We start from the raw sequence: 17,565 nt of genomic DNA on the forward strand, positions 1-17,565 counted from the left end.
GATAAAGTATATTCTTACGCCATTACTACCAATTAAGTTTGTCATGTTAAGGCAAGACAGTACATTATATAAGTTTTTTTTATTTATAAACAAATACATCGAGAAGAATATTGATATGCAATAAAAAAAAAATCAATCGTGGTTTCGTGAAAATTGGGACCAGTCTTTCTACAAAAAAATCAGATTTCAAAATTTTATATAAACTGCTTGACAGTGATGACAAATCAGTTCAACAAAACAGTTTGATACTCATATAACTTTCATTGAGGAAAGAAACAAACAAAAACAAACAAACAAAAACAAACAAACAAAAAATCTCATAATCCAATGAAATGTTTATTCTGTTTATTACAAAAGAAGCATTCTTTGCCGGATTCAGAGTCTGTTGCGCGATGCATTGTCCGGCTTAATTACGATTTGCGACATTGAAAATGAGCTACATTTAAATAAAACGATGTGAAGATTATACGTCAAAAACACAGAAATAACAAACAAAAACCACAATGAGAGAAGAAATACATTTTACACAAGTATTTGTGTATCTTCGTCATTTTTCTGTTTATAATTCGATTTCAAACTGGATCATTTAAATATACATTTGTCAAATGGTAATAAAGATATCGATTTTTTCCAAGAAAAAGAAAATGGAACCATATCACTTCGCCACACTGAGTTAATTAGTCTCGATCATCCAGACGCTCCCACAGGCACTTGTCTCAGAAAAAAAATTAATCCTATATACCTTATTATAACGGAACTTCGTCACCACCCAACATTTTTCTAAAATGCAAGTTAAGTACCTTGTGTTATAATAAGGTATATAGGAAAAAAAATTCTGAGACAAGTGCCTGTGGACGCTCCATATCCTATAGTTATAGTTCGCAGTAAGAACGATAACTCTGGCGTAACGAGACTATGAGTTAATGAGCTTCGTTTGACGTACTATACTATATAAATCTGTTAATATTCAATGTTCGAACTTCTATTGTGATTTACACAGGCACATAAAACGAATTTCTACTATTTGTTATGAATTCGATGATTGTTATATTATTCGTGTGTGTTTGTTATTAAATGAAACATATTTCAAAACATTATGAAGCAGCATTATATCAAATTATTTGAGTGTACATATGCTTTGTGACAACAAAATAAAAAACAAATACTTACAAAATATCTGTACATGTTGTGTCGTTTATTTTAGGTTGAACAGTCTGTTGGGGAAACGGATGTGAGATCGATAACAAATCAGGAGCAATTCAACAGTCTGATGCAACAGATTAATTATAATTGCAAGGATATAATAAAGGTGAACCCGGATAAGGGCTTTCTTAAGTACACACGACTCATTATTTCCTTATAAAATGAAATATACATTTTACCAGCCCAAGAAAATAAAATTGTAACTGATAATGTTGAAGCAATCAAAACCTCAGTGTCCTTTGTAACTGCAATACTCTTTAATTAGTTCAGTGATGGCAGTCGGACTGTTCAGTCCTTCATTTCAGATTTGAATAACATAAAAATGTTACATTGTATTGATATTTTTGTACTATTTAAGTACATATGTAATTGTTGACCACTACATCTCTGCGATGAGTCCGCATTTGGCATGTTGCAAGGCAAAATTTTACCACCTACAACACCTTTCCTTAGTGGCATTCTATGTTTCTTGTATTCTATCTATTTTTACATTTCGACTACCTAGCTAGTAAGTCACGTTTTGAACATATATAATATAAATAACCTCTTCGTGTTAGACAAACAGCAACAATCAATCAATCAATCAATCAATCAATTAATCAATTACTCACAATAATCGGAACAATAAATGGCGATTGTCATGCATATTGACCGATGTTTTCCACCTCAATGATATGCATGTATAAGTCTCACAATTTATCATATATTTTTTTTTTTACTTTGATAAGCAGACATTTGACTCTCAATATATTACATTTGGTGTTTCTATGTATCATGTTTCAGCGTAATAATTCAATTCTATAGAAATATAGTATACAGATAATTCTTAATTTATTTTCGTAAACCGTTTTTGATATGCTTACTTGGGAAGTGAATAACTTTGTAAATCCTCTAATGTCCAAGATGTACCCAGATGTCGATATCGTCGATATCAGTTATGTCGACACGATATCGAATCGATATCGGTGTTTGATTTAAACATCCATGAGAAACCCAGACTTACCAGATGTCAATATATCAGAGGCAGGGTAATATTCGCTTTTATAAAGACTATATTTGTTCAAAATATGAATACTAGACACAAGTTGAAACTATTTGATTGAATTCAAGAAAATGTAAATATTTGTCACTAAATAGATTATTGGCTTTCACACCACATCATCCTATATCTATTTAATACATTATGAAAAAATGATTTATAAAAGAAATTTTAGAAGTACTACTTTCTCTTACAGTGTTTATTGAAAAAGGTAAAGGACAGTTCCCAGTAGTCATCACTTCCGTGTTGACTTGAGTTATCATTTAGATGTTCATAATAATAAATCAACTGTTAACAAACAAGTTTTTGAAATACTAAGGCTTTTCTACCTCGGAAATAGATTACCTTAGCTGTATTTGGCAAAACTTTTAGGAATGTTTGGTCCTCAATGCTCTTCAACTTCATACTTTATTTGGCCTTTTAAACATTTGTTGAGTTCGAGTGTCACTGATGATTCTTTTGAAGAAGAAACGCGCGTCTGCATAAGTTTAAAATTTGAGTCCAGTATCAATGACGAGTTCTTTTAATAGTAACAGAAATCGCTCGATTACAACAGAGAAGACCCATTAACCTGACAAACATCAAGTATAAGAATGTTTTTTGGAATAAATATTGTTGAAATTGAAACTTGTTTGAAATGAATAAAAATTATGCATCAAAACAACGCATAACAAGGGAAATTTTAAATGTCGATATCGACGATATCGACTCTAGTTTATACAAAGTAAAGAATGAATGCTACACATAACAAGGGAAATTTAGATGTTGATATCGATTCGATATGGACGACATCGACAACACTGATGATAAACAAAGGAGTAATTCGACCAATTTTTGAAATTTTGAAGTACAGAACTTATTTTGAAATGCTTCAACGTGTGATTACGATGAAAAATTGAAATGTCGATTCGATGTCGTCGTTATCGTAGATATCGACAAGATTCAGAGTAACCAATGACTAGAGAAATTGGAATGTCGATATCGAGTCTACATCGTCGATATCGTTCATATCAACACCTACAGATGAACCAATGAGGACAGTTTACTATTATTCATAAAATAGGTAAATAGGGATTTATAGTAGGTACCTGAACATCGATATCGTCGATATCCACTCATACATTAAACCAGGACAACTGATGAAGTAGATGATTGGGGTGTATACAGTTAAAGTTAATATTGATATCGTTGATATCGTCGATATCGTAACTTCGTCGTGTCTTGGACATGCCTCAGACATTTTGACTATAAATTTTATGTGATTTCTGAGATCTGAATGCGTCTGATACCTTTTTAAAATTTACCACTACATCTCTGCAAACAAGGTGCATATTGGTTTCTCTAACATTTAAGCGAATGTTTTTTTTTTTAAATTAACAATAAAAGTTATTACATTCCCTTGTTGGAATATGTACTATTTAATCATTTTCTGGTAATAAGCTAAACCAGCAGGTGCCCTCAAAATTATCTCCCTTTGCTGTTGTTACTACGCCGCCATTATTGTTTACATCGACGCGTGATTTTCAAGTTCTGACAGAGCTCCAAAATCTAAAAGATTCTTGTAAGTAGCAATGTTGTAAAAGGGTTAACTCCTTAAAAGATAATTATTACGGAATACGGGTTTAACTTCGAAATCTATAAATTTGTTTGGTTTTTATTTAAAGATCTTTTAAAAAAAGCATTGTCGAAGCCGGTATCATAGAATATTGTGGATTGTTCTAGAATGAATGAAGAATATCAGAGAAGTTGTCAGTTGATATAAAGAATTCGTATCATATTATAATGTCATGTTATTTTTAACAACACAAATTGCAAGTTCCAACATTTAAATTTATACGTATTTTTATTTTATTTTAGTTTTTAAACATTTAAAACCGTATGTCTGATATTGGTCAGGGACGTCTATATAAGTCCTTGTATTGGTGTTAGAAATACTTAAAAACTACCCAAATTTTCTACTCTGCTACTGATATAATTCGCTGCTGAATAACTAAATTAAAAAAAATTGTACTGTAATTAACTTGACCCACAATTATTTGTGAAAAATTGGTAATACATGATATTACATGTATGATTTATCTACAAACTCGGCCTATGTTTCATATATTTTCTTTTCCTTTGGCTTTGTGTTTATCACTGTTTCAGTATCTTTATGTTATATCATTTTCTAGTTCATGAGTAGTCCAAATAATTATGACGTCTGGCAAGGCTATTTTCATTTTTTTCTGGGACACCTTCTGTTGTCAACAAGGCTATTTCCACGGAAGGCGTCCCAGATAGAAAGAAAAAATATATATAAAAGACATTTAGGTAACTTGCATCCTAAATGAACGAGGTGTTACATCATGGTTATTTGCTCCAGAAGCGATGAAGTAGCGCATCCATTTTGGGTGGGCAAATATCCACTTTTTGATACGGGACAAGCTCTGACCTCCCACGGCCCCAGCTTGTCTGGCATAACAGCCGTTGGACGTCAGAGTTATCTCGGACTAGTCCTGACAATGTCCTGACAGAAATGAAAATGCTTAATACTTTTTTATTATTGGAAGGATTTACTTGAAATTTGGAATCAAGCAAGATGAGAACTTATATTTAATAAATAAAATTTTAAAAAAAAATAAAAATAAAATTTAAGAGTTAGAAAACTTATTTCTGTCAGGACATTGTCAGGACATTAGTGTAACCCGATAATGATAAACATTTTTGAAAATAGGTATAGATGTATAAAAAAAATAACACTGTTTCAACTTTACTTCAATGTGTAGTTGTGTACATGTAAAGGAATAAAATAAAATGTAGCAAGATAAATTAATACATACAAGTTATAAAATACCGTAAGAATTAAAAAAAATGTAATTTGTAATGTTTCAATTTTCTGTACATTCTAATCTTAGTTTTTTTCAACAAGGGTTATTTGCACCTGCCAACTTTCATGATTTAGACATGAACTACAGGATTTGGGCCCCTGGTTTTGATTACTCAACTGTGATCATGAATAAAGCCAAAAAACATCATATTGTAAAAATTTGAATTCTAAAGTTTTGTTAGATTTTTAACTTTCCCCATGGGAGACATCTGTTATCAGCAATATACTACTATGTATGAAATAGATAAAACCAGAGACATATAAAATAAGAAATTCAAAATATTGTATAAATGTCACATCATGTGAATCACATGACTAGGCTAACAATTTTAATGGCTATGCAGTATGGTAACATACACATCAAAATGTTATTTTCGTAAACCACTTAAAAGTATTTAAAAAACACCTTCAATACCCTAGGCTTTCAAGAAGTAATTTAGGCATTCATGTTTGATAACATATTTTTACTATCAAAAACAAACAAAAAAGATGTATCAGCCATACATAAATTAAAACCATCCCACTTTTTAGGACTTCATTAATTTTCAATTTCTGATGTCAACATGGTCAATGCTACTTTGAGTTTCATTTTCAAACCTGTAAACCCTATCTGGAAATATTCTGAAAAGGAGAATATAATAAAAGAGAAGGAATATGTCTATGTGAAATAGTAATCTGAAAAGTAATGAGAAAGCTGTATGATATTTAAATAGATTATATATATATGGCCTTTGAATAGAGTTTCCAATCTCTGGTATTATTTGTCTCTAATAAAACCTAGCATTTTCCCACACAAAAATTTAAATTGGCATTAATTCATTTACATGCTTTCATTTTTGTGTATTCATAAAATTTTGTAACACAAGAAAATTCACAGATAGCGAAGACTTAGGAAGGAATAATACTCATTCTGACTATATTTTAAATCCAATATCATTTCAGAAAAAGAGAAAAACACATACAATGCCTTTGATAGAAGAAATATTTGAGGACAATGTTGAAATCCCTCAGAAAGAAAAGGCAGTAAAGGTCAAAATAGAGGTCATGGAGGATAAAGAAAACAACATCAATGTAAACAATGTTAACAATACCAAAGGTGAGTATTATAATCTTGGAAGATTTTCCTGATTTACTTATTTTTTCTGAAAATTCATTTTGGGAATTTGTACAGTTTTGTATTTTTTACAAAGAATATTTTTATTGTACATGTATATTCATTATCTATATCATTATATCAAATTTCATGTTCGGTACCATTTAATGTGGTACCAAACACCTTGAATAAAATTAATTTGGCTCTTTTATTTTCATAAAGTTTTGACAAAATATTCACTTCGACCATTGGACAAAAATATAAAAAAAAGAAAATTTCATTTGATATTTATCAAAGTGAAAAACACTCATTTTGATCATTGAGGAGCTTGATATTTCCTTAACAATACAACATGATTTAAATGCTCATTTTACAGAGTTATCTCCCTGTTGTGTTAGGTACCTATTTTTTTCTGTTTTTTGCAGAAAATTTGAAGTCTGATGGATCTGGAGATAAAACAGAACCCAACAAAAATGGCAAACAGAATGAGATAGAGAAGAAAGATAAAGATAACTGGCCAAGGTAAATATTCAAATAGTGGAATAATGGATGTCCAATTATACAAACTGTATAACACATTACACATTTATAGCATATATATATATATATATGTAAATTATATGGTCTTCCAAATACCATTTGATTCTTAACATCACTGAAAAGACATTAATTGTGGAAATCCAAATATGGTGTATAAATTTTTGCACCTCATGTTTGCGGTATACCATCTATTTTGCAAGTTTATTGTTTTCTGTTAAGCAATTAATTAATTATGAAGACTCATTTTATTACATCTTGTGATTCGTTTTTTTTTTGACAATCATCAATGGCATTCAGCACTGAGCAGGGTTTAAGAACATCAGTTGTTCGACCTGCTAGTCAACTGAATTTTGTTAAAATATAATTCTTACTTGTTTGGTTTTTTAGAAAATGTTGTTTGTGGTCTATTTAGACCACTCTACCATGATATTTGTTTTGCATGCACAAATATAAAAATTCTGTTATTTATCCAATGCAATCAAGGTATGAATATTGTTTTAATTTAGACTTGTATGTATTGCATATGATAAAAACATTGAAAAATTATCAGTCAATTATGGCCCAAATAGATTCCGAATATTAGAAACTACTTTTTAGCGGTTTCATATAACACACTTACTGAAGTTTAATTCTCAATAATTCATATACATGTATTAATTAGGATTGTAGCATGAATCACAGAACTTTCATTGCAGCTCTAGAAGAAATTACAAACAATGTACCAATCTTTCTGTATTTATCCTTAATTTACATTTTATGTATACTATTAGTCTGATAACTACACCCTGTGCATAATAATATATTTTTTTCTTCTATTATTTTTATCTTTCCTAGTCCAGACCTATAGGATTTATTTTTGTCAAATATGCATTAAGGGCATACAATACAGTTACAGGGGAGGTAATGACGTTGCTAACATAAATTTGTTATTTTCGCAGGGTCAAACTATGACTTATCATTCAAATTTATCTAACTTGAAACATGTTCATGGACCCCTCTTTTCTAAAAACCCATTTGGTTTGATTATGTAAGAAGATTATGTGTGTTAAATTTCATGAAAACGTAAATAGTACTATTTTTTTCAATTTGATAAATATACAGCAAAAAGTGATGTTTTATTTCTACATTTGTGAACATTTGATAAATATGAGTTATTTTGAATAACACATTGCACAAATTTAAAGGACATTTATATAAAACAGAATGAACAAATATTTAAACAAAAACAGTTTTTGTTGATATTTTAAAACAAAAAAGTTCTGTATTTCTGTCAAAAGGAAAAATAGGTCCACAAATCAGAATTTGGAGTAAATTGCAAAATTTGGACCTCATTTTACACAAAAATTAGCACATGAAGGTATATTTTTTATTACATATTTGATTTAATCAGGCAAAAAATAGCCTATATGCAAATTGTCAGCAAAATTTAAACACAGGCTCAAAGCTGTATCATATGCTCTAAATATAAGGTGACAGTTTTTTGGGCTGTTAAAAATTTTAGTTTACCATTTTCACTGATAGTTCTTTGATCATAGTAAGCAGTTTAAATGCCTGGATGAGTTTTGTTCTTGTGTAACTGTACTTGAAAGATTAATCTTTTTAAGTGTACCAGTATTTTTAAATAACATGTATGTGTCCTGCTAACATATTTCATATATTGCATTGGCATTTTATTGAGATATTTTAAATGTTTAATCGTGCTTATAATCCTTACTGAAACTCCTACCTTAATTAATCTATTTTGTTTTTATTACAGGTTGACAAAAGCCTTTCTAAAACAGCACTGTAAAGATATGAAGCTTTATCGTACCCCACATCTAAATGATGTTCTCTATCTACATTATAAAGGTAAGCATTTTTTTCATTCAGAGGACTGCTCAGTTTAAACAATGATGTTTTTATGCCCCATCTATTTATACGACCACAAACAAAAATTTGGGATCGTATGACGTTGTCTATGTCATCATCCAAAGACAAATTTAATGTCTGGACAATAACTTACAAATAGTTAAAGTGAATGGATCTCTTTGAAATTTAATAAGAAAGTTCAATACATGTACCACAAAAAGAAGGTTGGGATTGATTTTGGAAATGATGGTGCCTAATTAGAGTCCCAAAAGGGTCCCAAAACAAACATTTTTCTACTTTCAGGATATAAACTTGTGTATAAGTATTTCAATTGCTCTGAAATTGTACCACAATGTTTAATACCACAAGCAGAAGGTTTGAATTCATTGTGGGGGTTATCATGGTACCAATAGTTTAGGTATTAAGGGCCATAAAGGGGCAAAAAACTAGCATTTTTGTTGTTTCTGGAAATAATTTGTGTGTAAGTGTATGGATCTCTCTTACATTGTACCACAAGGTTCCATATCACAAAAGGAAGATTGAGTTTGGGGGAAATTGCCCAATTCTTGCCAGTTGGGGGCCAAAAACAAGCATTTTTTTAATTTCCAGACAATAACTTGTGTTTAAGAATATGCATCTCTCTGAAATCTTACTATAAAAAAAGGCTGGGATTGAGTGTTGGGTATTGCTCCAAGGGGAGATTCAAAAAGTTTAGGGGTTTCCAATTTTTTAACCGGATCTTTTTTTTTCTTCAAATTTTAAATTGTTTTAAATATTCAAGAAGAATCTTCAATTGCACAGTATTGTGCAATATATTTGTAAGATCTTGACAATTTTTTTGTGTTAGAAACCTACATTTTGATCACAGTCCAAATTCAGACAGAATCAAGCTTGAATATTGTGTTCAAATTTGCCATAACTGTTCACCGTTCAACCTCCGCTTACGTATCAGACTGTGCTCAGTGATGCATTTTATTTATGCTGCGACAAACAAAACTAGGGAGGGGTGTATTAATTACCCACTGGTCTGTTTGTTTGACCATCAGTTTGTCCAACCTAGTTCAAGTATACCTGAGGCTTATCATATTATAGATACAAAAAAGTGTTAACAAAATTCTTTTAACACTTTTCCTATACAATAAAGACTTTAATACAGAAAGGATTAGTAAATCCAGATCAATTACAGAATTTTTAAGAGTTTAAGTTAAAGTGATCAGCATTTTATAAAGCTTTCACTGTTACAGAAAGAATACAAGTATTTTATTAGCTTGTCAATATTACAGAAATTTATCCACTCACCACTAAAGTAAGTGTTCTTGCATTCCTTGAGTTTCAACAATACAGACAAGTTTACAGATAGCATTCTATTATTCCTGGAGCTTATTACCACTAAAATCAAATGGTTCCAGTATACCTCAAGCTTGTCACTAATTTTGTTTATAGAGTTGTATTATTATTTGTTTTTATCCATGGTTTATTATTGAAGGTATTTTCAAGATTGAATCATTAGAAGAGTACACAGGATTGAGATGTTTATGGTTGGAATGTAATGGATTGAGGAAAATAGAAAACTTAGAAAATCAGAAAGAATTGAGATGTCTGTATCTTCAACAAAACTTAATCTCAGATATAGAGAATCTGGAGCCTCTTGTTTGGTTAGATACACTGCAACTCAGCAACAATAGAGTCAAGAAAATTGAAAATATATGTAAGATTTTGAAATATGGTTGGAAATAAAAATTTAAATGTCTGCATCAAGAATTTTGTGAAAGTCAATATCTCAGTAACTTTGAACGATGTGTCAAATCATTGTAAGGTATACATGACTGTCTAACAGTGGCCTGGTATTTGATCTCAACCTCATATCATAGTTTAATCATCAAAGTTAAGTTTCTCAGTTACTAAGAATAATACTGAAATATATTTTGTTCGATAACTATAATTATAATTGACCTTTTTCAGCATGTTTACCCAAGATAAATTCTCTGTATATCTCACACAACAGAATTGAGGATGTTGAGGATATTGAACACTTAGCAGAATGTGATTCACTGAGTGTAGTAGATCTGTCACATAACAAAATAGATGATCCTAAAGTTCTAGAAGTTTTTGCTGCTATGAAAAATCTGGTAAGATACATGTATGATACATATGTAAATATCTATGATAACCCTGCTGAAAAGGGTTAGGACTACCAGGAATTTTGTAATCCTCTTGTAGGTAAAACTTCAAAAGGTTTCCTATGATTTTTTTTTATAACTGAACAAAAGTTTTAAAATAATTTACAGACTATCATTGACATGTATGTGTATACTTGCAATATAGCAAATTTATTAGCAATGTGTATGAAGATCTTAATTCACTTTGCTAGATTTAATTGAAGAAACAAATACTTGATGGTGTAGACACAAATTTTATAATAAAAATGATTACTTTTATTTTATAGCACAAATATGTCCAATTTTCACGTTAATACAAAATAGAAAAACATCAAATTCAAGTTTTAATTTTGCTCCAAGGTTTTAACTGTTATATCTCACCACTTTTATTCTACTGGTAATAATTAAACTGATTTCTATTTTTCAGAAAGTATTAAATTTAATGGGCAATACTGTTATTAGGAATATAAAGAATTACAGGAAGAATTTCATAGTTAAATGTGTAAGTACCTAACTAGACATACCATGGTGTATTTATACACATAGCAAGTTACATGTGTGACTATAAGGAGTTAGGATGATGGTCAGTTGATTTTTACTAAGACTTTTTACCTCAGTCTATCAATTCTGTGTTTGGGGTTCAAGACTTTTTCCTGTTATTTGGCAAAATGGAGTGTTGTTACTTGTATTCACTCTGCCATTTTATTAGTTAATGTTGGGCATTTTCCAAAGAATAAGGGTTTTCCACAAACACTTTGTTATGAAGTTTTATGAATGAATTGAAAGAAGTTATTGTTATTAATTGAAAAAAATATCATTTATTTTTAATACTTCATAATTGTTTGAAGAGCAAAACCCATATCCCCAAAGTAGTCAGAAAACACATGAACTGTCTTTTGAACCAGCCATAATATGGAATTTGAATATTTAAAAATATCATATGTCAGGGTTTTAAGGTTTTTTGTTTCTTGAGTGTTCCTTGTACAAGGTGATTTAAAAAGGTATACATATGAAGGACATATACTTGGACTCTTTACAATCCTTCTTTCTTCATTTAAAGATAGCATTTATAACAAAAAACTATCAATTTTGGGAAGAAAAACTAACAGAATTTGTATCTTGAACAATGATATAGATAATAGAATCATTGTAACTTTATTCTAACATATACATGTATTTGCAATAATGAATGTTTTCAATATTACAGAAACATTTGAACTATCTTGATGACAGGCCAGTATTCCCTAAAGATAGAGCATGTGCTGAAGCATGGTAAGATACATTGCAATACAGATTTTCTTTCAATGGCATTTTGCTATTTAATTAAACATATTTTGTAAATATTTAAGAATGGACAGTTTGTGATTTTATAATATTCTTTTGATGACATATTCTATTTTATGCAATATATTTTGTAAATATAAAAAAATAAAGTTTTCAGACTTCTTCATATTTCATGAAATAGTTTGTTGCTGTGAAATGCAGAATCTATGATTAAAACAAAATAGTTTGCAATGCCAAGTTATTATCATTATAAAAGAAGCATTTCAAAAGCTGCATTAATTTCATAGCATATTTTAGTAATATTCATTACTGTATACAATTAGTTTCATAATATTTCAAAGGTTACCCATCAAATGCTTATTTTAAATTACTGCTACATTTAGATACAAATCAGGTCTTAAATATATGCTTCAAACATGCCTTTTATAGCTACTATGCGGTATGGGCTTTGCTCATTGTTGAAGTGGTAGGGTTACCTATAATTGTTTGTGTTTGTGTCATTTTGATCTTTTGTGGATAGTTGTCTCATTGGCAATAATACCACATCTTCTTTTTTATACTATAGAACTATTAAGAAACTTTTGTAAACAAATGGGGACATTTTATCTTCAGGGCAGAAGGTGGTGTTGAAGCAGAAAAGGAAGAAAGAGAAAAGTGGATAAATAAAGAAAGACAAAAGATCACTGACAGTGTGGAAGGTAAGAAAACAATAATACAAAATACCATAAAAGGAATAAAACCATCAAAATATATTGAAATGCCTCTCTAAAAATTCTGCATAAGAAAGTGGTTACTTTTGAACTAATTTACATGTTTAGAAATTCACAAGATATGTTTTACTTTTTATCTATGATTCTGTCATCAGTTTATTGAATTGCTACCACCCAAATGCTATAAAGGGAGATAAATCATCTTTATGAGAGACTTAAATAGCAAAAAAAAAAGTCAAGTTGATTGTTGATTGCATTGCATCAACAATATTTTACAGGGTAGAAATTAACCAGAAAGTATATTTTGGTCTATTAAAAAAATAATTTATCTATGTTTCATTCATTAGAAAAATGATTTAAAAGGAATTCACTGGCACAGAAATACTTCAAAGGGAGATAAATCATTATTGTAATGAGAAACTGCTTCAAAACATTTAAGGGCAAGAAAAGTAAAACTGATAAATTGATTATTATGATAGACAGGCATGGCATAAAAGAGATAACAAGACAGAAACAAATTGGAAAGTATCTTACTAGAACAAAATGTTTACATCATGAAAAAAAACAAAAAATGGTTAAAAGTTGTTTATGGGAAATTAATCTGTATCTAGAACTAGCAACATACATTTTGAAGCCCAAAAGGTTGGATTTATACTATTTTAATGCCTATGATATAACTATTGAATAAAAATATAATTTTAATTCAACTTTGTCAATACGATCAATGGCATTTCTGTTATTTTTTAAATTTTATTCCTATTAAAATTCTTATGCTAGCATAAATTATTATCTTTAAAAACCTTACAGCCTTGACCAAAATAAGGAAAGCAAATATAAAGCAGAAAATAGAGAGAGAAATGGTTGAGAGAGGAGAAGAGGGAGAAGTTGATTTAGAGAGCGTTGATTGGTTAACTGGATCTTACAAGCTCAAATCAGATATAGACAGTGAACAGACAGAAGAAGAAATGACAGTCATAACAGGGAAGCAGGCTGAGGAAGAGGAGGGAATATTTTCTACTAGAAGTTAGTTTCATTTTAAACATTGTGTGTTCTTTCAAACTTGACCTCATCTTCATGGTTCAGTGACCGCTTTTAGTATGAGTTTTTTATTTGACTATATTTTTTTCAATTACATGTATATAAAAAAAAAATAAGTCATTATAAATAATTTGACAAGATCTATGTGTACATCAGACAGGGATATAAACTGACCTTGACCTCATTTCATGGTTCATTGATTGGCATTAAGTTTTATGATTAGGTCTGTATTTCATTCACTAGTATCAATTGATGAAATCTATTTCAAGGGGTACAATCAAAATCACATGATGGATATGCACACACCGGAAGTTACAGTCGAATTCGCCACTTGAAAGGTTAGTAGTTGCATTTTCTTGTTTATATCAATTAAATTGTGATTAATAAGTTGGCACACCGAATGTCGGATAGTATGTAGTTTTAAAATACACAATTGTTTTTGCTAGAAAGTGTGCAGTTATTGCAAACACTTCGACACAGTTATCTGTTGAAATTTTGGAACTGTGTCGAAGTGTTAGCATTAACTGCACGCTTCCAGCAAGGATAATTGTGTATTTCAAAACTAGATAGTATCCGACATTCGGTGCACTACCTTATTTATTAAATTTAATTAATATAAACAAGTAAAGACGACTACTTACCTTTCAAGCGGTCTGCTTGACTGTTACTTCCGGTGTGTGTATATCCATCACGTGATTTTGATTGTACCCCCTGTATTTGGAGTATATTGAATGATTGTAAGATATTATTGTCCTTTTGATTGGGTTCATCTGAACTTGACCTCTGTTTTCACAGTTCACTATTGGTCAACATTAAGTCAACATTTAGTTTTCCTGATAAGGTCTGTTTCTTCTGTATTTCTTAAGCAAGATTTCAAATGTTTGGCATATTGCATCAGTGTAAGGGATACCTGTCCATATAACTGGGTTTAGCTGACTATTACTGTATAAATCTATGGATCAGTGATAATGTAAAGTTCATGTTGTAAGACCTTGATCATAAAATTTTTGTTTATAAGACTTTCATAGCCATATGGCAAAGGCTTTTTATTTACTCTTTTGTTGGGTTTTTGTCTCTTTGACACATTCCCTATTTCTAATCTTAATTTCATAATTTAAAATGAAATTGAATCCTGATCAGTAACACATTTTTCTTGTATTCTAGTTTTGAAAATCCATTCTAATGTTCCATTTTAACTCTTTTGTTTTCAGAAAATATAACAAAGGAAGATTCCACAAGAATATTTATCACAGACACAGGTGAGATTAACTATAGTTTAAATGAAATGTCAATGATACTAAAAGATAAAAGGAATACAAAGTCTACAGAACTTACTACCATATAGCAGGTTATTCTAGCGGATATAAAATTTCACTATTTTCATTGAATAAGGTATACGAAATATTATGGCAGATTCATAACTTTTATCAATACTTTTGCATCATTGCATGTACACTTTTATATTGGTGGAATTTAATTTAGCGACTTTGTTCTTTCCGCGAAAACTACACCCCTCGAAAATAACCTGCTATATGGTATGTTACTGGACATCTGAATATACAGTACTTAGAAATGTGAATCATGATTGAAATTAGATGAAACTTAGTTGTAATAAAGCCAAACTAAATTAAGCTGGATATCTAGGTTACTGTTTTCAAGAGTTATATTGAATCATTTCATGATTCTAATTTCTGACTGACCATCTAGACAAATGTTTATGAAACTTCTTTATATGGAACATCAAATTTTAAGGTGACCTAATTTGGCTTTATTTACACTTCCAAAATAATCAGGAACATATTTTTCAAATAGCATTGGAAAAATCTTGATGTAAAATTTAACTTAAGTTTATATATCAATCCCTGCTACATGGATTTTCGTGCATAGTTAACAGTTGTTGTGAATTACAATCTGTCAACAAATACAAGTAAAACAAATTTAAAACTGCAATGTTCCGTAGACTGAAGTTTCACATCAAAGTTCAAAAATCATAATGATATATCTGAAAGCTTGTAATAGTAGCTGAAGAAATGGTATTTAAAACATATACTAATTTTATTTTACTTGAATCAAATTAATTTTACCCACAAAACAATAAATTCCCCAGAATGTTAAATAAATTTTAAACATGTATTTGATATAGTATTCATTACAACTTAAGTTTTGTACATTTCAGGAAAAGAAGATGAAGATGATGATGAATTAGAGGTATGTTATCTTTATTGATTCAGTTTTCTACTTTTTAAAATGAATTATGCAAGAGAAACAATTTTATTAAATTTTCAAAAGTTAAAAAAATCCAATTGAGTTAAAGCAGTAAAAGTTAACTTGGTACAAAATAAATGTAACCAAACTAAATTCTTATCATGAATATACCATGAAATATATAATGTTGCTGTTCCATTTCTTATATCTAAGGATGTGAATTGTGAAAAATGAAGTGCATTATGTTACACAATACTTGATGATGTTGGTTTTTTGCTCTGTCAAAAACAGTTTAGAATTTTGAAAATAATGTAAATAATTGTATATTTCTTTAGGATCTACCAGATTTAGAAGATGTAGATGTCACAGACCAGATCCTTACACAAAGCCAGGATAAGGTACAGTATTTTGTTTACTGAATCTATGTAAGATGTCGTAAATTCTTTAATGACTGGTTGATATAAGATTTTAAAACTTTTATAGCATGAACAAAGGAAATAAGTAGTTCATATACATGAAAATAACTTGTGGTATGATTGCCAATGAGATTAATATCCACTAAAAATCAAAGAAAAGGGACACATAAACAGGTCACTGTACAGCCATTCTACAGGCATGCATGAAAACATAAGATATAATGAGATATAAATAGCCCTTGATATCAAAATGTAAAAGTTGCAAATATTTTTTCCCTGTTTGTGAGAGACTTAAAAACAATAGCATTTGTCATTTGCCTTTCACAAAAAATTTGCACAAAAAAACAACAACATTGCTTTGCAACTCATCTGAAAAGTGTTTTGATTAATTTTCAGGCTTTCAAGCCAAGGATTGAAATTCTTGATGACAGTGAATCAGAATCAGAAGATGAAACAGAGAACCAGTCATCAAAACCATTCATACAGGAATTGATATCTTCCTCTAAACCATTGATACAGGATATTACATCTTCATCTAAACCACTTATTGAAGAAATATCTCAAAACACTGAAGATTTAACATTAGATATTGAAGAGAATAAACCATCACTTATAGATGAAATGAATGAGTACGCCGTCGAGGAAGAATCATCAGAAACAGATTTGAATGACATCAATCCCGACTTCACCCCGTCATATGATTCCGTCCAACATGAGCATTCGGCACAATTGTTACAGGAAATGAAATCAATGGACGACACAAACTTTATTAAAACAGGTGTAATGGACCCCAGTAATGTGATTGAGTCTAAACGTCCCAAAACAAACAATCATCCATTAGCTGACTGGGATGACTCAGAATTAGATTGAAAACTTATGGAAAAATAACCTTCTTTGTATTAAATGTGTTCAGAAATTATATTTATGCAGTCAAAATTTTAAAAAAGTGTAAGGTTGAATGGACCTATCAATTAATGAAAGAAATTGCCTCAAGATATACAATAAGACTTATTTCATCATACAAGGCAATATTTTATGAGCTGCGGATGATAGAAACGAATGAATTAAAAGAAATTGTATTAACCCTTTCAACGCTACACACGGCATATGCCGCGATGACGTACGCTGTTCCCCACTGCTATTCGCGGCATATGCCGCGATGAC

The 17,565-nt window shown here is 30.1% G+C and overlaps 1 protein-coding gene across 1 annotated transcript; it reads left to right on the plus strand.

Annotated features, from left to right (window-relative positions):
• Positions 1–3,721: 3,721 nt before the first annotated feature.
• LOC134685136 (dynein axonemal assembly factor 1-like) lies at positions 3,722–17,484 on the plus strand. Its single transcript, XM_063544603.1, has 14 exons — positions 3,722–3,803; positions 6,051–6,204; positions 6,627–6,723; positions 8,498–8,589; positions 10,076–10,297; positions 10,552–10,718; positions 11,176–11,250; positions 11,956–12,020; positions 12,645–12,730; positions 13,550–13,765; positions 14,992–15,039; positions 15,957–15,988; positions 16,321–16,383; positions 16,798–17,484. Exons 2-14 carry the CDS (start codon positions 6,072–6,074, stop codon positions 17,269–17,271), a joined length of 1,770 nt encoding a protein of 589 aa, XP_063400673.1. The 5' UTR covers positions 3,722–3,803; positions 6,051–6,071; the 3' UTR covers positions 17,272–17,484.
• The last annotated feature ends 81 nt before the right edge of the window (positions 17,485–17,565 follow it).

The sequence above is a fragment of the Mytilus trossulus genome, chromosome 9 (genome assembly GCF_036588685.1).
Source record: "Mytilus trossulus isolate FHL-02 chromosome 9, PNRI_Mtr1.1.1.hap1, whole genome shotgun sequence".
Classification (NCBI taxonomy): Eukaryota; Metazoa; Mollusca; class Bivalvia; order Mytilida; family Mytilidae; genus Mytilus; species Mytilus trossulus.